Source organism: Balaenoptera musculus, chromosome 3, assembly GCF_009873245.2.
Source record: "Balaenoptera musculus isolate JJ_BM4_2016_0621 chromosome 3, mBalMus1.pri.v3, whole genome shotgun sequence".
Classification (NCBI taxonomy): Eukaryota; Metazoa; Chordata; class Mammalia; order Artiodactyla; family Balaenopteridae; genus Balaenoptera; species Balaenoptera musculus.
In genome coordinates, this window is record NC_045787.1 from 168,962,469 (window position 1) to 168,981,990 (window position 19,522).

The following is a 19,522-nucleotide window of genomic DNA, read 5'->3' on the forward strand; positions in this document are numbered from 1 at the left end:
TCGCCTGGATTTGTCCACCTGGCAACCTCCATGGTTCCAAAAAGGCAAGTTCTCTTGAGGGCAAGGCTTGGAACTCTCACAACTTCACTTCCACCACATTCTCTTGGTCAGAGCAAGTCGCATGGCCAAGTCCAAAAGGAAAAGGTGGGGAAATAAGACTCCAGTCCTTGATGAGAGGAACCACAAAGTCACATCACATACAGGGACTGCAGGAGTTGGGCCATCTTTGCAAACAATCTATCACACTTGGGGAGGCAAGAAGACTTCCTGGATGAAGGGTTATTGTTACTGGGCTTTGAAGGCAAAGTGGGAGTTTTCCAGGCAGCAAGAGCAGAGCCCTGTAGGTGGGACCATGTGTCATTTGGTGTGACTGGGGTGCTGGTTGCTGCCAGAGGTTGGTGGGATGCTGAGGCTGGGGAGGTGGACAGGAGAGCCCAGCAGAGCTCAGGTGAAGCTCCCACCCATGCTACCCCCACTGCCCACCTTGACCTCCCTCCCCCCTCTCTCCACAGATGGCACGGCCAATCCAGGTGAAGCCTGCGGACAGCGAAAGCCGAGGAGGTAGTTGTCATCTCTCCGTGGCCACCAGGCTGCGGGTTGGCAGAGGACTGGGAGGAGGGAAATCCTTGCACAAAGGTGGTGGGAGAGGCAGAGGCGCAGGCTGGGGTTGGGTGGGAGAGTAGGGAGGCCGTGTCCCCTCCTCCTAACCACAGGGCCACAGGCCCAGCAGTGGGAGGTGTGGCCAGGTCCTGCTGCTTTCCCCTAGAACTTGAAATACCCCACTCGTCTCAGGGTGCAATAACGGGGATCTTCAGACGCAGAGGGGATGGGGTCCCTGAAGGACTATGGATTGGTTTCCGGGCTCTGCGTGTGTGTGCATGTTTGCATGTCTGAGCAAGTGCAGGTGTGTGTATATGAGCATGCATTCCTGGGCACAGCTGTGCGCAGATGTATGCAAGTGTGTGCACAAGTGCGTGTGTGTTTCTGGCAGGTGCAGTGGGGGCGCCTGCCTGTCTGTGTGCACATCTGCGTGCCTGGGCTGTGCGTGGGTGTATATGTTCAAGCGTGTGTGCTTGACTGGTCCCGGCTGGGCGCGTGGGTGTGCAGGCTGGGCCCTGTGTCTGCATTAGGCTGGACCTCTGGGTGGCTGTGTGCCTATGGGGAGATGCTTGGCTGTCCCCAGTGGGATCCAAGGCTAGTCATTCTTGGAGATTTTTGACCCCCCTCCCCATCTCAGGTGGACTGGGGGCTGAGGGAGAGCAGCCAGCCTTGGAGGTGCTGTAGGGGTAGGGCTGTTAGGACCTCTGTGTATGTGTAGGATCCTGGTAAAGCCCGTCGGGACTGGGAGCTTGTTTTCACACTCTCCAACCTGGCCTCCACTGTGGGTCAGGGACTAGAGAGGGGGAATCTGCACGTTTTCATCTCTATCTCTCTGTCTCTCTCTCTCTCTCATTCTCTCTCTCCTTTGCTCCCTCTCCCTCCATCTCTGTTTCTCTCTCCTAATCTTTTTCTCTCCTCCTATCTCTCTGGTTCTCTTTGTGCTTCTCTGTGTATCTCTCTTTGCCTCTTACTGTCTCTCTCTTTGCCTGTCTCTGTCTCTCAGTCTCTCCCTGTCCCTCTCTCTCTCCCTCATATGTCTCTCTCTCCCTACTTCTGTGTCTCTCCCTCCCTCCCACCCCTATGAGTGACAGCTGCCAGAGAATGGGTTTCCATAGTAACCAAGCTCACCCTTCCTGGAAGAGGAAGCTGCCGTGTTCCTGATTACAGGGGAGCAGTGCAATTCCCCCGGGGGGAGGGGGGACAGAGCTCTGGTACCTCACATGGGAGAGGCTGGTCCAGACTGGCCCCTGGCCTTAAGAGTTGGGCAGGTCCCAGCCAGGCCTGCAGCCAGGCCCCAAGCCAACCCCAGGCTCCCCAGGCACCTGGTCTTGTGCACACACACTGTTCATTCATTTAACAGACGTTGATTGCTTGGCCCTTCCTGAGCCCTGGCAAGGTTGGGCGGGGAGCTCTGCTGGGCACTGTGAGGATGCAGGGGCCCTCAGCGCTCACCCCTGCCTGGAAAATCTAGATGGCAAACAGACAGACAGACATGGACCCAGGCCAGGCAAGGCAGTTCCTAACCCTGGTACTATGTGTGGACTCTGAGTGCATAGGAGGGAGTGGCCGTTTTGCCCAGAGAGTGGAAGCAGTTGGACAGAGAGGCATTCCAGGCAGGGGGCACTGCATGAGGTGGGACCTCGCAGGCACGTGGAAAGGTGGAGAGACCCAGGCAGGGAAAGCGCGTGGCTGTGTCCTCCCTCACACGCGCAGAAAATGGCCCAGGGGGGTCCAGGCGCCCTGCTCCACGCCCTGCTACCTCCACTCTCTGCTGGAGGGACGGAGAAATTCCCGGAGGTTAGGACTCGGCTGAGGTGGTGTCTCCGCCCACAGGGGACCGGAAGCTGTTTGTGGGGATGCTGAACAAGCAGCAGTCAGAGGAGGACGTGCTGCGGCTGTTCCAGCCCTTCGGGGTCATAGACGAGTGCACCGTGCTCCGGGGGCCCGACGGCAGCAGCAAAGGTGATGGGCCGGGGGCGGGGCTGGCTGCCGGGGGCGGGGCTGTGGGAGGGCGGGGCTGGAGGGATGGGGCGGAGCGGGTACAGGAGAGCGCGGCGGGATCCAGGGGGCGGGGCCGGACTCGTGGGGCGGGGCTGGCCCACAGTGGGCGGGGCCTAGCACGTGGAGAGCGGGCTGGAGGGATGGGGCCCCGCTAGGTACACAAGAGGGTGGGGCTCGCTCAGGAGGCGGAAGCGGCACATGGGAGGGCGGGGCCGGCTCCGGGGGGCGGGGCGAGCAGAGACTGTCCAGTCCCACGTGGTCCTACCCGTGTGCCCGTGTCCGTCTGGGGCTGCCTGTCTCCACCTGACTCTGTCCATGGAGCTGTTGCCGTCTGGATTTGCCTATGTCCTGTGCCTGATCCTACTTCCTCCACCGTTCCTGTATGGTTGTACCATGCAGGAATGATTGTTTAATGATCTCCAGAAACTTGTTTTCCGGTCTGCTCACGTGACTGCATGTACCTAGGGTTGAGTATCACTCCGCCTGTGTCTCTTAGTCTCTGACCCTCTTTCTGAGTGTCCAAATGGCTATTTCTGTTTGGGTATCCATGTGCCTGGTGGTCTCCGTCTACCTGATTCTACGTGTTCAGGTTCATCTGTCTGGGACTGACTCTCAGTTTGCCTGTCTCTGCCCTGGCGACTTTATCTTACTGGGACTGAATGTATCTGATGGTCCCTGACTGTTTATTTGCCTGGCTCTTTTCTTGTAATTGAGATGTGATCACATACTGTAAAATTCACCCTTTTAAAGTGTACAGTGAAGTGCTTCACAAAATTCACAAAACTGTGCAACTGTCACCACTATCTAGTTCTGGAACATTTTCACTCCCCTTCCCCCCAATCTGCCTGGCTCTTCCATAGCCCTCTCTCTGTCTGGAACTGTAGCCTATGACCGTCTGTCTGGATTTGCCTGTGTCTGGTGGTCTCTGGTTGTCTGTCCACCTGATTCTGCCCTTGCCTGGTGACTTTTCATCCCCATCTATCCAACTCTGGCCACATGGGCATATCTGTCTGGGTCTGAGTGTACCTCTGCCTGAGTGTGCCCACAGGACTGCATCTCTCTGTGTCTATGTCTGATGGTTTGTCACTCTAATTCTGCGTATCTGATTACAACTCTGGATCTCGTGGCATCGGTGGCTGGTGGGCGTTCTCTAAGCCCGTCCCCTTCACTTGTTCTAATGGGCAGGGCCTGCCTCTCCACCTGTGCACCTCCTCACACCCTCTGATGAGGTCTTGGACAAACCGCTATCTGGCTGGCTGGCTGTGTGCTTGTCTTACTGTCTGATCCTTCCTTGTCCAGCTGTCTGTCTGAACAAATGGCTGGCTGTCTCTCGGACGTCCGACTTTCGGGCTGCCTGTGTCCACGCTGACCGGCCGTGCAGGGCTGTCAGCCCCTCTCCTGTGGCCCCTCACCCGTTCCCCTTCTCTCGGAGCAGGCTGTGCCTTCGTGAAGTTCTCCTCCCACACGGAGGCTCAGGCGGCCATCCACGCCCTGCATGGCAGCCAGACCATGCCGGTGAGTCGGAGTTGCCCTGGGCGATGGGGATAGGGGTGGGAAAGGAGCAAGGGGGCCTGGCCTTACCATCCCAGCCATCCGGTAGCCCCTGCCCCTTCTTCAGAGAGGTCATGGTGGGGAGAAGAGGCGCAGTCTTTGATGGTGGTATGGGTGGGTGTATGTGTGTGATTGTGTGTGTGAGCCTGCAAGTAAGTGTGGAGTGTGTATGGATGTCCTGCCAGCACGTGGCTGCCTGTACGCGAGTACGCGCAGGCCAGTGTGTGTGTTGGTGTGTGCACGTGTGCGTGTCTGTGTGTGAGCGTGTGGTTGTGAGTAGGTGGGTGTCAGTGTGCACATGAGGTGTGTGTAATGGGTATGGATACATGTGCACGTGTGCGCTGGTGCATACACACATGTGTACACGCGTGACTGCATACACACAAGTGTGTTAAGTGGGTGTGTTCGTGGGAGCACACGTGTGCAGGTATGTAGCTGAGTGCACATGTATATTTATGTGCGAGTGTGTGTCTGGGTGACGTGGGGGGAGCGAGTGCATGTGTGTACATCTGTAGGAGTGTGTGAAGGCAAATGTCTATGTGTGGAGGGGTGAGCATGCGTGTGAATGTAGGCAGTCACGTGTGTACATGTGTGACTGTGTGCACGTGAGTGTGTGAGTATATGTGCACGTATTTGGGAGTGTATGCATGTGTGTCTGTGAGTGTCAATGGTGAGTGTGAGTCTGTGTGGGCGGAATGCATGTGTAAGTGTGTGCAAATGTGTGTGAGCCCCAGAGGAGCAGGAAGAGATGGGGCTGGAGGGGCCTGCAGTTCAAGGCTGAGAAGCATGGGGTTCCTCCTAGGGTGATGGGGAGCCCCAGAGGGAAGGGACCAGGTTATTTGGAAATGTCCCCGTAGGGCCAGAGTGGGGAATGGGCAAGTCTGGAGCCGGGAGCCTGGGCCTGCAGCAGTGAGAGGCTGGAGGGGACCACACAGGTGTTGAGGGTGGCCCTGCCTCCCAGGAAAGTGGCCCTGGGAGCCACCATCACTGTACATAAATGTCCAGATCTGCCACGGGGAAGACAGGCCTTGGGGACCCACTCTCTGTTGTTCTGGAAAATGGGTGTGGAGAGCAGGGCAGTCTCAGATCCTTCCTTCTATTGCTCTCTGGGTCCTCAGGCATCAGTTTTAGTCCCTAGAGGGGCAGGAATCAGCTCATCCGAAGGTCAGGCTTTCTCCTGCTCCGAGCTGTCCAGTGATGGAGCTGGTGGGCGGCGCAGGGAGTGAGCTCTCCATCAGAGGAGGTATTCAACCTCTCTGATGGTTGGAGCCTTACCTGTTCTCAGGTGTGGGTGGCAGCTATAGGGTCCTCCATGCGGGCCCCCATTGTTCCTCTCCAGCAGTTGGATTCTCCACCCATTTTGAGAGTGTGGTTGACAGTCAGGGTCCTCACTATGCCCCAGATGCAGGCCCCCCGCGCCCGGACGCCCCATTTGTGCGCACGAGGGGGCTGCAGGGTCAAGTGCGAGACCTGGGATGCTGATCTCCGGACTGTCCTCACTGTGGCACCTGGGACCTCGAGGGTGGGGCTGACAGCTGCTGCTATCCACACCCCTACACCCCTTGTAAGGGACCCCAGAGTCCCGGCTACGTCCCCCCTTCTTTCCCTCCCTGCTTGCGGCTGCCCCTGCAGGGTGCCTCCTCCAGCCTGGTGGTCAAGTTTGCTGACACGGACAAGGAGCGGACACTGCGGCGCATGCAGCAGATGGTGGGCCAGCTGGGCATCCTGACGCCGTCCCTCACCCTGCCCTTCAGCCCCTACAGTGCCTACGCCCAGGCTGTGAGTGACCCCGGCAGACGCACTTCTGTCTCCAGCAGGGCTTCTGAGACTTCTCTGGGGATCTGGCTCAGTCTGTCTCGCTCTCTTTCTCCATCTATTCTCGGTCTAGGGCTTCTGCCTCTTTGCCCATCTTTCTGTTTCTCTGGCCCAATCTTTCTGACCCAGGGCCTTATTCTGACTGTGGCTGAGTCCCCAAATCCAGGCCGCTTCCTGACCCCAACCCCAGCTGAGCCCCCAACCATGGACTATGCTCCGAGCCCAAGCGGAGCCCCACCTCTGGACGGACAGGACACCAGACTCAACCCCTACATGCAGCCTGAGCCCTCACCCTGCGTGAACATCAAATGAAGATCCAACCTTGAGTTGACCCCCAGATCCTAGCTGTTCCCCAAATCTAGATTAGCCCGAATTCTAGCTAAACCTCCTGGCTGACTCCAAGCTGAGACCCAACCCTGAGTGAGATCAACATTGGCTGAGCCCTGGTCCCAGACTGAGTCCTGATCTTAGACTGAGCCCTAATTCCTGGCTGAGCTCTCATTCCTAGATGAGCCTGGAACCTAGTCTAGGCCCTGATCCTACACTGAGACTTGATCCAGGCTGAGCCCCAATTCCTAACTGATCCCTGACCGCGACCTGAGCCAAGACACCCGGCCTGACCCCCTAGTTCCTGGAGGACCCGCCCCCCACCTCATGAGCCGTGATCTCAGGCCAGATGCCACTTTGACTGTGCACGTTGACTCCCTCTCCACCCCCAGCTCATGCAACAGCAGACAACGGTCCTGTCCACCTCAGGCAGCTACCTGAGCCCCGGCGTGGCCTTCTCACCCTGCCACATCCAGCAGATCGGCGCCGTCAGCCTTAACGGGCTGCCCGCCACACCCATCGCCCCTGCCTCTGGTGAGAGTCCGCCAGGGACCCACGGATGGGTGGGCAGGGCCGGGGCCAGTATCAGGCTCCCCATGACGCTCTTCCGCTCCCCAGGACTGCACTCGCCCCCGCTGCTCGGCACCACCGCCGTGCCCGGCCTCGTGGCTCCGATCACCAACGGCTTCGCAGGTGTTGTGCCCTTCCCTGGTGGGCACCCCGCCCTAGAAACCGTATATGCCAATGGCCTTGTGCCCTACCCAGGTAACTCGGGTGGTCCCCGGGGGCCGAGGAGAGTGGCAGGAGGCAGGGAGGGTGTCCCTCGGACAAGCATGAGTCCCTATGCCTTGGTGTTCAGGGAACAAAGGAGCAGGACAAAGGGAGTCTCAGGCGAACAGATACTAGCTGTGGGCACAGAGAAAGAGGTTAAACATAGAAACTTTGCATCCAGACCTTTCTGGGTTCGAATTCCAGTTCGGTGGCCCTGGGGGGTTTCTTTAAGTCTCTGAGCCTTAGTTTGCTCATCTGGGAAATGGGGCGGATAACATCAGTCATCTCATGAGATTGCACCGACGAGGCAATCAGTCTGTAAAATGCTAACGCGTCACCTGGTACCAAGAATGGCACCGTCAATCTTCATTAGTAATCGTTACCATTTGGGAAAATATCAGTGCCCATATTCATTCATTCACTCATTAATTCATTCATTCAATATTGGCCATGCACTGACTTGTTGGGCTGGGCTCTGCCCTCCTGAAGCAGAGGTCTCACTTTTCTCTACCCTATACCATAATTTCAAGGCAAACGTCTTCCCACACCTTGCTTAGGTGAAGTACGTCATCTGCGTTTCCACCGCTGAGAATTTGTTTATTCTTATCTTGCAATGATTGGCGCTCACGGGGAGTTTCAAAAATAATACAGAGAGGTCCTGGTACCCCTCACCCAGCGTCCCTGGATGCTAACGTCTTACATAACAACAGTACGTTGTCAAAACCAGGAAACTGACATTGGTACAGTACAATGAACTCAACGGGAGTTGGAGAGCCTATTCAGACTTCACTATTTACAGGCACTTGTGTGTGTGTGTGTGTGTGTGCGTGGTTCTGTGTCATTTTATCACAGGTATAGTTTCATGTAACCACCACCACAATCTACATACAGAACTGTTCCATCACTATAAAGTAATTCGTTCATGAGACCGCTTTACTGTCTTACCTCTCCCCCATCACCACTGCATCTTCTAGCAACCTCTCTCCATTCAAGATTTTTTTGCTCAATTTTCCCCAGACTCTCCAGCTCTGGTTGCCTAGACAAGCTCTCCCCTACCCCTGTGTCCTCCCCTAGGGACCGTCGGAAGGTCACAGCCACGTAGGGGATCCATAGGGTGTCTGATGATCAAGGTGTGGGGAGGGATAAAGGGAAGGGATGGGGATGGGTGGTGATCAAAAGCAGAGACCTGGAGTCCTGGAGAATCCAGAGAATAAAAGAGAGGAGCAAGGGGGGTCAGGATGGGGACAGAGAGTTGAAGTTGATTGTTAAACCTCTCTGGAGTCTGAGAAACCTGGATTCGAGTTTGGCTTCTGTCATTTCCTACCTGAGCGGCCCTGTGCCAGCTGCTGTTTCCCCACCTGTAAAATGAGGGTCATACCTGTAAAACGTTTATGCAGAAGTGAAGCTGGGGGTGGGTGTTGCGGGGTGGATGGAAGACTTCTGCTGCCCCCGCCCCACTCAGCCCCTCCGTCTGCCCCGCAGCTCAGAGCCCGACGGTGGCCGAGACCCTTCATCCTGCCTTCTCCGGAGTCCAGCAGTACACAGGTAGGGAGGCAGCGCGGCCCCGCCCCGCGCGTGACCCCGCCCCTCGGTCCCCGGCGTCCTACCTGGGCTAGCCACGCCACGCCCCTAGCCACACCTAGATATGGTCCCTGCCCTCAGAGCCGCCCTCTCATCCTACCTTCCCTCTTCTGCCTGTGCCTCCTAGTTTGGGCCCAATCCCAGTTCTTCGCCTTCCCCCCGCCCCGCCTTTCTTCAACATTTGGCCCTGCCCCTCATAACCTGCCTTTGGTACCGCCCCTCATGTCCTGCCCAGACTGACCCCGCCTCTGCCAGGGCCTCGCTCGGATCTCTGGCTTGTCTTCATAAGGGCTGCCTTGGCCCCGCCCTCAGCCGGGGCCACGCCCACTCTGCTCTTCCCTGTTGCCTTGGCCCCTCCCTCCAATGTGACCACGCCCTCCCAGACCCGTCCTCGAATATCACCACGCCCCCTCCTTCTTCCCAAGACGGGTCCTTGGCCTTGCCCTCAGACCGTCTCTCCCATGTGACCACACCCCTCCGCCTTCCCTAGACCCGGTCTTGGCCCCACCCTCAGCTGTGACCCCGCCCCTCACGTCTTAGCCCCGCCCCCACGCGCACCGGCTGCCCACCGGCCTCACGCCCGCTCCGCCCTGTGTCTCGCTCCCGGTCTCTGCAGCCATGTACCCCACCGCGGCCATCACGCCCATCGCGCACAGCGTCCCCCAGCCGCCGCCCCTCCTGCAGCAGCAGCAGCGAGAAGGTGAGGGGGCCGCGACCTCCCCTGGGCGCCAGCCCCGCCCTTTGACCACCCCCCTCCACCTCCAGGACCCCCGGCTCGGCCTGGCCTCGGGGAACCCCTCGGCCTGGTGTCCGGACAGACCTGGGTTCAAGCCCCGGCGTAGCCCATGTGTGTTTGGCGGGGCGACTGACTCTTCCTCTCTGAGCCTCAGTCTCCTCCTCCGGAAAGTGGGAATGGGGCTAGTCCCGACCCAGTAGGGATAGCCATGACCCAGAACGGGATGATTCTCTGAAATTTTTTTGAGAGAATTTAAGGGGTGGGATGGTGAGGTATCTCGGGGCAAATAAGGCTTCCTTAGTAAAGTCAAGGGGGCGAGGAGTTAGATTCTGGAGTCGGAGAACCGGGATTCAAATCCACCCAGTTCTGACTTGTGAGCGTCATAAGGAAGGCACCTCACTGCTCCGGGCCTCAGTTTCCTCATCTGCCACACAGGCGACCACCTTACTCCCCTTGCTGGGGAGTAAGCAGCGCCGGTTCCTGACACATGGTGGGCACTCAGCCAGGGAGGCCCTTCCTCTCCTTAATCCATCTAGTGGCGGTGGGGGCGGGGGGCTGGGGAGAGGCGACCAACCAGAAAAGCCCCAAATCGCCCCACGACCTGGGAAGCTTGCGGGTGGCCTGGCCCGCAGACTGATTTCTGTGAGGCTCTGTTCAATTTCTCCCTTGCCCTGGGCCTGCAGGAAGGGGAACACTGGCAGGGTGCAGTGGATAAAAGCTGGTCCCGATGCAGTCCGTGCTGCTGTAACAGGATGTATGCTTTCTGGAAAGTCACCTGAGTTTGCAGAACCTCACAATACCAACTACAAGGCTCCTGGGGGAAATGGGGTCGTGGTACACCATTCAGAAACGTTGGCTGTGAGGTGCCAAAAAAGAAAAAAGATAAGATCCTAATGAAAACAGTAGCAGTTTTATGCGTGTTAGATGGTTTAGAGATACCCGAATAGTACAATAAATTTGGTACTTTATCTTGGAAAAGACCGCAAGTTTGCAGGGGGAAGTGGCATCGGAAGGGTTGCAGCATGTGAGTTACCCTGAAGTGGTGGAAAGGCTTGTCTGAAATCAGACGGAGAGTCGGAACCCCAGACGGGGATGGGTCCTGCTCATAACATACTTGGAGAACTGAGAAAGTTGATGGATGTTGAAGCTGTGTATGCGTCTGTGTGTGTGTGCATTTTGCTTTCTTATGAGGTTCGGTGCAGCTGCATGTGGTTTTCTGCATTCACCTAGTGTTTCTTGGAAATGAGATAGCACACAGACAAACACAAAGTTCATGTTTGCTCAAAATTGTTCCGTAACATATCAGTTGTATGGGAACGCACTTGCATTTTAAAAACAAGCATGTTAGGGAATTCCCTGGAGGTCCAGTGGTTAGGATTCGGCGCTTTCACCGCCGTGGCCCTAGGTTCAATCCCTGGTTGAGGAACTAAGATCCCACAAATCTCGGGGCACGGCCAAACAAACAAAAACAAACAACAACGACAACAACAAGCATGTTAGCAGAACTGTGGTCCTCATCAGGAAGATAAGGGTGGATGTGGATGTGAATGTGTAATCTTGGATTTTGTCTTTTCTGGGGTGGGGAATATTCATTGTGAGGGTGGGGGGATTCTCGGTGGTTTGAGGGCTACCTTTTTGGCGGGGCGGGACCTGGGAGAAGGTTGTCTGTAGGTTTGGGATTAGAGGCAGGTTTGAGGACTGTTGATGACTTTGGATAATCAAGGTTTTAAAATGCTATTATTATTTATGGTTCTTATATGAGCCATGACTGGGGATTACTGGGGGAGGGGATGATTCTTGAGGGTTAGCTGTGCTTTAAAAAATTATTTGTGGTTGGTATAGCATATCATTTAAAAATTATCGGTGGTTTCAGGATATCTGGGGTTCGGGACTAGAGAATAATCTTTTTATTTTACTTGATTTTATTTTTGCATCATTTTTGAAATTATCCAAGGTTTTGAAAATTATCCAAGGTGTGGAGGGTTATCCAAGGTTTTGAAAAATATCTGGATATTTGGGGTTTAGGACCAGGCAATTACTAGCCTTATTTTATTCTGTGATCATCAGACTTTCAAAAAGGCATGTTTCATTTTAAAACCAGTTTTAGATTTATGGAGTTATTGCAAAGACAGTACAGAGTGTCCGTATACCCTACGCCCAGTTCATCTGATTTCTATAAATGACCAGGAGTTTGAGGCTTAGGGATTTTCCGGGGTTTGGGGTTGTATGGGATTTTTGGATTATCTGGGGTCTGGGATGGAAGAATTTATCTCAGTTGTGGAGGGTAGGGATCATACGAATTTTATAAGTTCCCTGGGGCCTGAGGATCATTAGAGGTTTGGAGTGTCCGAGTGTGGGATTTTATAGGCAAGGGATTAGGGCTCCCGGCCTGCCCTTCCTGCCACTTCCACGCCCCTTCTTTCTGAGTGTCACGGGTCACCCCTCTCCCAACAGCTGGAGATGCCAGATGTGGGCTCCGGACCCGTGCCCCTCCCCGGGGGGTCCGCCTCCTCTCCTTGGGGGCTTTATGTCTTTCTCTCCCCCACCTGCAGGTCCCGAAGGCTGTAACCTGTTTATCTACCACCTCCCCCAGGAGTTTGGAGACACGGAGCTGACGCAGATGTTCCTGCCCTTCGGCAATATCATCTCCTCCAAGGTGTTTATGGATCGGGCCACCAACCAGAGCAAATGTTTTGGTGAGTCCCTGCTGCGGGTGCCCCCTCCTGCTTGCCAGCCCCGTCCCACGCGCCCCTCGCCCTGGAATGGGGGTTGGGAGGGTGTGGTCAGCCATGAGACAGACAGGTCTGGTCCAAAAGAATCCCTGGAGGTCCAGTGGTTAGGACTCCGTACTCTCACTGCCAAGGGTCCAGATTCAATCCCTGGTGGGGGAACTAAGATCCCACAGGCCTAGCGGTGTGGCCAAAAAAAGAAAAGAAAAAAAAAGAATCACATTTATAATCAAAGTAAACACTTATTAAGCACCTACTGTGTGCCAAGCACTCACCATGCAGCACTTCTAAGACTCCCTTGTTCATTTATTCATCAACAAATAGACATATGGTATACCTACTGTGTGCCAGCGCTCAACATTGTGCCTGGCACACAGCAGTGAAAGAAGCCAACAAAAATCCCTGCCCTCTGAAAGCTCACAGTCTTGCCACTCTGCCTGTAGAACTTTCTCCGATGATAGAAATGTTCTACATCTGTGCTGTCTGAGCCGACCACCCCATGTGGCTGCTGAGCACTTGAAATGTGGCCAGTGTGACCAAAGGACTGAATTTTTTATTTTACTTAATTTTAATGAATTTCAGTTGAAATAACCACCCGTGGCCAGTGGCTGTTGAACGAATTGGAAAGCACAGGTCCAGGGGGAGGAGATGGAAATAAACAAATATAGGATATAGGCCAGGGAGTTATAAATGGTATAGACAAAAATAAAACTGGTAAGAAAATACAGACTGATAAGGAGGAGGCAACATTTCAGCTGAGACCTGAATGATGAGGAGCCAGCCATGGGGTGTCTTGGAGAAGAGTGTTCTAGGCAGAGGGAACCACATGTGCAAAGGCCCTGGGGCAGGACAGTGCCTGGCATGTTGGAGCAACAGCGAGGAGGCCCGTGTGGCTGGAGCAGAGTGAGCGAGGGGGAGAGAGGGAGGAGGGGAGGGCAGGGAGGGGACAGGGCAGGTCGTGGAGGGCCTTGTGGGCTGTGGGGAGAACTTCCTTGTCCCCAGAAACAGAGGACATTAAGGCTCAGAGAGGCACGTAACTTGTCCGAAGTCACACGGCAGCAAAGAGGCAGAACCTAGGTTAGAACCAGTCTGTTTGACTCCAAAATCTGGGCTCTGAACCCACCCTGTCCTCTTGGAAGGGTCAACTTTTGACTATTTATTAAGCACCTCCTGTATATACTCATTATCCAACCATAAAAGGGAAGAATTATCCCAATTTACATGGGGAGGAAAGAGAGGCACAGAATGGTCAAGCGACATGCTTGAGGTCACACAGCAAGTTAGGGACACCACCCCCTCCAGTGCCCAGGCTCCCTTCTCTACATCCTGCTTCCAGGAAGAAGAAGGAAATTTCTGGAGGAAAACCTACTCTGTCGCATTCAGCAGTCAGGGGGTCACATGCCTTCTCTGAGCCTCAGTTTCCTCCTCTATGTAATGGGAGGTGTGGGTGATGTGAAGACATCCACCCACCCCAGCTCCAGATTCCCCTATGGCTCCGCATGGGCCTCAGCCAGACCCCTCAGCCCTGACCCCACCATCTCTCTGCCTGATCTCCCACTCCCACCCAGCCTCTCCCGTGGAGCTCAGGTATCCTGCCCCCAAATGCCCGCACATGCAGTCCTCTCCCCCTGGAGGATCTCCCCAGCCCCTGTGGTCTCTGCACAGTCCCCCAGGAAGTCTGTGAGGACCAACAGGTGAGGGGCAGGAGTAGGGCCAGGTGGAGGGTATTATGCTGGTGGAAGCTTAAGGGGCGGGGGGATGCTGGAGTGTTTCTGATGGCCCAGGGTGAGGGGGAGTCTGGGACTGGAAAGACTGATGGTGACAAAGAGAGAGATAGAGACCAAAAGAGAAGAGACAGAAAGGGAGGGACAGAAGAAGCACAAAGACACACACACACACACAAAGACAGAAAAAGAGAAACAGAGAGACAAGGACAGACAGAGACAGTCACATGGGCAGACAAGACCCCAGATGGATAGAGATCTCAGAGGAGGCGAAGGGTGGGCATCCAGAGCCTAGAAGGAGGCAGGCATGGGGTCTGGGGAGGGAGAACATGGCCCTCCCGGGGCCCCCAGAGACCCAGCCTGTCCCCCACGTCAGTTGGGAAGTCTCAGCAGAGCAGACCCCAGGTAAGGAGTGAGCGCCCCGTCCCCCAGGCACGCAAGCCCAGCGCGTGTCAGAACCAGGCCAGGGCTGCTGTGTGTGCTCTGGGAAGCCCTCCCACCTCCCTGGGCCGTCTGCCCCTGCGAGCGCACACCCCCGCCCCCAGGACCCCGCGAGCCGGGCAGCCAGGGCTGCAGCACTGGAGCGAGGAGAGGACGCCCGCGTTGCCCTCCATCGTGGGTCCACCCCGGTCTCCGCAGGCTTCGTGAGCTTTGACAACCCGGCCAGCGCGCAGACCGCCATCCAGGCCATGAACGGCTTTCAGATCGGCATGAAGAGGCTCAAAGTGCAGCTGAAGCGGCCCAAAGATCCGGGACACCCCTACTGACCGGCCCACAGCGCCCCGAGGCTGCGGGCTTGGCCCAGGTGAGCCGCCAGGCGGCCCCGCTCCCGCTCCCGCCCCCACCCCGGTCTTGTCCGCACCCCCTTCTCATTCTCCAAACCCTCCCGAGGCTGGGGGGATGCTGCAAGAGGCTACAAGGAGCCCCCAGGTTTGGTTGACGGGGACAGAGCTGGATGAAGACACCCCCAATCCCCACCTAACCCCCCACCCCCACCCCACGCCCCGCCAACCCCGTGGTCAGGGCTGGAACCAGAGCAGTAGGATGGGGTTGGGGAGGGTAGTTAAGGAATCCTTCCTGGAGAAGGCTTTGAAGGATGAAAAAAAGTTCACCTGAGAGGCGGGGCTTGGTCTGGGGTGGGGGCGGGCTGTGGGGAGGTGCTTCTGTCCTGTCCTAAGAATCTGTTCTCCCAGCTGGGCCCCTCTGGGAGCTCTTCATTTGGCATAATTCATACCCAGTGGGTTGATGGGAGAGTGGAATATTTACCCCACCCGACAGCATGCGGCGGGGGGGAGGGGGGTGTCGGAAATCCCCTCGAACAAATGAACAAATCCCCAAGAGTGTTTGTGCCATCAGAGTGAACACCTCTGTCAACTCATCGCTTCTTTGGGGAATGAGCCGTGAGCCTCAGGGGCCAATGGGGAAACTTATAAGTGAGGCCAAGCCTTGACAAGCCTCATCTGTGAAATGGGCCCGTGCCTGTGGCCTCCTCCAGGGGTCGTGGGGCGGATTCACAGGGCACTCGGTGTTTTCCCGGCTGAGCCCAGGACCAGCCACCTGGAAAGCTCTGGATAAGTCGTTTCGATTTTTTCCTCTTAACCACCGTCGCCATCGTCATCACAGAGGCTCCTCTGGGGTCTGGTGCGAAGCAGGTGCTCAGTGAGGGGCTGCTCCCAGACCCTGCCGGGGCAGCACCCACAGATTCGAGGGTGTTCAGTCACCGGGTCGTGGGTCGTCGGGGGCGCGCGCGCGGAAATCCGCCACCAGAAGCCAACAACAGGATATCGGCGTGCTTTGAACATGCTGACAGCAAATCCTCACTAAGCACCTACTGTGCGCCAGGCACTGTTTCCAGCACCACGAATGAACAGAAATGGGGGCGGGGAACTGCTTCGTGGAGATTCAGGGGCAGGGAGCTGGGAAGAGGAGGCAGAAAGAAACAGAAATGTTTGTCCCCAGTGGCCGGATGAGGACACGGGCTTGGCGACCCTCGGTCCCTTCCAAGCCGGGTGTGTCAGCCTCCAAACCCCGAAATGGACTCTTTCTGCAAAGGTGGGGGCCCTTGGGTTCCCAGACCCCAGCCTGGCCAGGGCAGGGGGGGTGGGTGGGAGGTGATGTCGTCGGTCGACGTGACCCTCCCGCCCCCAGCGCCGCGCCCTAACGCCCCTCCCTTCTCCGCCAGGTGAGGGGCCTTCCCACTTCCAACCGATCCAGGACTTTTACGTAAATTACAACTGAGTTTGGACACCAGCCCCCCCTTCTCCCCTGACCCCCTCCCCATAATGTGAAACGCTGCCCAAGGCCACATGGAATGGGGAGGGGGCTTCATGGTCTGTGGGGGACTCCTGAGTTGGGGGCCAAGGGGTTCACTGCCCCCTCCTGGGAGATTTCCTCGCTCCCACCTTCCTCCCACACACACAACCTTTGTGGCTTCCCCAAATGAAATCGCAACTTTTCCTATATATATATATGCATATATATATAGAGCTATAGACAGTATATATATTTTTTGAGTATAGATCAAGGGACCAAACTTTTCCGACTTCCTTCCATCCAAGAGAAGGTGACCCTGGGCCGGTCACTCAGCAGGGACGCTCAGAAGGGCTGAGGCTGGCGGGGCAGCCCAGTGTCCCCCACCTCCCGCTGTCATGTCAGACCAGGGCGCCGGCCAAGCACTGGGAATCATCAGCCAACGCGATATACCTCCAGGACTTTTGACCCCCCGCCATCGACGATTCTCGCGAGCCTGTGGGCTCAGCCGGCTTCAGTGTCCCTGGTCCTAGCTGCAGCTTCCGGAACCCCCATCCCCTTCGTTCCAGGGCCCTGCCTTCCCCGGTTGTAGGCACAAAACAGACCCCTTGGCCTCTCCCACCCTCTACCCTCCCCAGTCATAGCCTTACTCATGTGACCAATAGCCCTTAGCTTTCCGTCGGGGACAGACAGGGTCGGGGGAGCCCCCCACCCCTGGAGCCCCCTCCCAAGGGTAGGCGGCCACCCTCCCTGCCTTTGGATCACCAGCCTGGAATTCACAATCTCATGACCAAGATCGCCATGTGCACTGGACAAGCCCAGCTTGCACGGGCCCAGCATCCCTTCACCGGAGATACCTCTACAAAGTTGTTTTTTTTTTTTTTTTTTTTTAATCTTTCTGAGCAGGTACAAAGAAGAAAAGAAATGGGGGGAAAAATCAAAGGACAGTGGATTTTTGTTTCCTAGTTGGGGTGGGGAGGGAAATCCTGTGGGGTGCCTCTGTATAGCTACCCAAACCGTGAAAACCCCCCTTGAAGCACAGAGTCAAGTTCGGTTTTTTTTTTGTTTTTGTTTTTTGTTTTTTGGACGTCCGGTGGGGCCTCGCACCAGACGAGGCACCAGAGAACTTCATAAGCTCAAGAAAAAAATTTTTTTTGAAAAGAAAAACAAAGCATTCCCTTTTGTTTCTACCAAAATGTGTTGACCGACCCAGAAAAAAAAAAAAGAAAAAAGAAAAAGAAAAAAGAAATAGCAAAAAAAAAAAATATCTTCTGACCAACCTGTTTCGATATTCCAGAGTTTGATAATTGTTCCGAGACCCTGTCTAGTGCGCCTGTGTCCTGTGCGTCTGCGTGTGCGTGCGCGTGTGCTCAGGGGTGGCGGGGCCTCGCCGTGTCCGTCCCGCCCAGCCCCCGCCAGGCCTGCTTGGGAGTGCGTGCTGGCGTGCAGTGGCGTGTGTCCTCTGGTCCATGTTTACTGGCTGTAAATACCATTTTTATACTCCACATCAAAGACCTACGTGATTTGTACGATGTACTTTATTTCTGCTACAAGTAATTTCATGAAGTTTCAACTTGCAAACCGACTTTTGGAGACAAACCGCGCCACACACACACGCACACAGAGAGAGAAAGAAAGAGGAGAAAAAGACTTGGAGGGAACTTTGGGTTGACTTGGTTTGAATCTCGAGGTCCCTGTCACTGTGGCGTGTTTCAGGTGAGAAGCTGCAGACTTCATCTTCATGTCCAAAACGCCTCTCTTTGGTCTGGAGAAACTGAAAGTTTATTTAATAAAAGTTTTACTTGCTAAAGGACTGGGTCCTCCCTCGTTTGCCCTCTCGTCGAAAAAGACGAAGTAGATCTGACCGGGTTGGGTGCCTGGGCTAGAGATAAATCGGATTTAGAGTGAAGGGGTGCGGGAGGAAAAGGGTCTGACATTCCCATGGCCGGGATTTGGACGGATTCATCTAGACATTGAAGAAATGGAGTGTTCTTTCTGAAGAAGAGCCAGTGCCTGTGTTTGTTGATTCACACGTTCATTCATTCATTCAACAAACGTTTATTGAACGGCTACGGAGTGCCTGACCCTGTGCTGGCCACCAGGGACGCAGCAGTGACCAGATGGTTTTGGGCTCTGCCCTCAAGGAAGCAGCCAGGGGGGCGCGCGGGGGAGACACTCACTATTCGATACACATTTTTGCAATTGGGGTAAAATTCACACAACATAAATTTCACCAGTTTTACCATTTTGAAGTGTACAATTCAGTGTATTAAGTACCTTCACAAGGTTGTGCAACCATCACCCCTATCTAGTTCCAGAAGGTTTTCATCACCTCAAAAAGAAGCCCCGTCCCCATGAGCAGTCACCCCCGCCCTGTTCCCCTCCCCCAGCTCCTGACAACCATGAATCCACTATCTCTGCAGATTGGCCTGTTCTGGACGTTTCCTATCAATGGAATCACACACTGTGTGTCCTTCTGTATCTGGCTTCTCTCACTGAGCATCGTGTTCTCAGGGTCCATCCACGTTGTAGCGAGTGTCAGGGCTTCTCTCCTTTTCATGGCTGAGTGATGTTCCAGTGTGTGGGCCCTTGGTTCCACCTTTTGGCCATTGTGAATCATGCTGCTGTAATTATTCGTGTGCATGTTTCTGTCTGAACATCTGTTTCAGTTCTCTCAGGTACATACCTAGGAGTGGAATTGCTGGGTCCTGGTAACTCTGTGTTCCCACCAGCAACACATGAGAGTTCCTGTTTCTCCACATCCTCACCAATGCTTGTTACACAATAGATTTGAGTTGGAATGTTGAGGGAGAAATCCCCCCATTGGACCTGACACAGTCAAGGACCCAGAAATGTACGGAAGAGGTGAGACCTGGAGGAGATAAGATCTAAGAGATGATGTGGCTTTGGCTGAAAAAACAAAGCAGTCTGAGGCCCCTTCCCCACCCCGGTGAAAGCCTCAAAGGTCCTAAAGAAAAAAATTCCTGAGACCTGGGATGGGGGACAGTGGGCTCCAGGGTAAAATCCTGGAGTAGGACTGTGAGTAGAGGGGGATGGCCACACCCAAGCTGAGCCTTTCCAAGTTCATGGGAGGGGTACTAACCACTCGATTTAATGAGCTACTTAATATCCTGCCAGGGGCTTTGCAGAAACGATGTCTTTTAATCTTACCAAGGACTCATCCCATTTTACAGTTGAGGAGACTGAGGCTCAGAGACAGGAAGTGCTTTGCTCCAGCTCCAGCAGAGAGAACGAGACCCATCTGGAGTGGGAGCTGGAAAGGTGAGTCTGAGTCCACCTGGAAGGATTTTCCAGGTGGAAGGAACAGCCTGGGCCAAGGCTCAGAGGCTTGGGATGTTGTGGTCATTGGATCATTGGCCAAGACCACAGCACTGGGTGAAAAGATGGATGCAGAGATGACAGGGGCTGGGTTACAG

The 19,522-nt window shown here is 55.3% G+C and overlaps 1 protein-coding gene across 5 annotated transcripts in view; it reads left to right on the forward strand.

Annotated features, from left to right (window-relative positions):
• CELF5 (CUGBP Elav-like family member 5) overlaps positions 1-19,319 on the forward strand; it is a 51,507-nt gene extending 32,188 nt beyond the window's left edge. The window contains exons 3-13 of one of the 5 annotated variants that reach the window (XM_036848858.1): positions 513-564; positions 2,434-2,562; positions 4,037-4,116; positions 5,785-5,931; positions 6,687-6,828; positions 6,913-7,059; positions 8,548-8,610; positions 9,263-9,346; positions 11,935-12,078; positions 14,475-14,640; positions 19,280-19,319. In XM_036848858.1, coding sequence (XP_036704753.1) covers positions 513-564; positions 2,434-2,562; positions 4,037-4,116; positions 5,785-5,931; positions 6,687-6,828; positions 6,913-7,059; positions 8,548-8,610; positions 9,263-9,346; positions 11,935-12,078; positions 14,475-14,602 — 1,116 coding nt within the window. In that variant the 3' untranslated portion in view covers positions 14,603-14,640; positions 19,280-19,319. Of the gene's footprint in view, positions 1-512; positions 565-2,433; positions 2,563-4,036; positions 4,117-5,784; positions 5,932-6,686; positions 6,829-6,912; positions 7,060-8,547; positions 8,611-9,262; positions 9,347-11,934; positions 12,079-14,474; positions 17,866-19,279 lie in introns of those variants that run through there. The other 4 variants (XM_036848857.1, XM_036848860.1, XM_036848862.1 and 1 more) reach the window with 4 other exon arrangements.
• Positions 19,320-19,522: the final 203 nt, after the last annotated feature.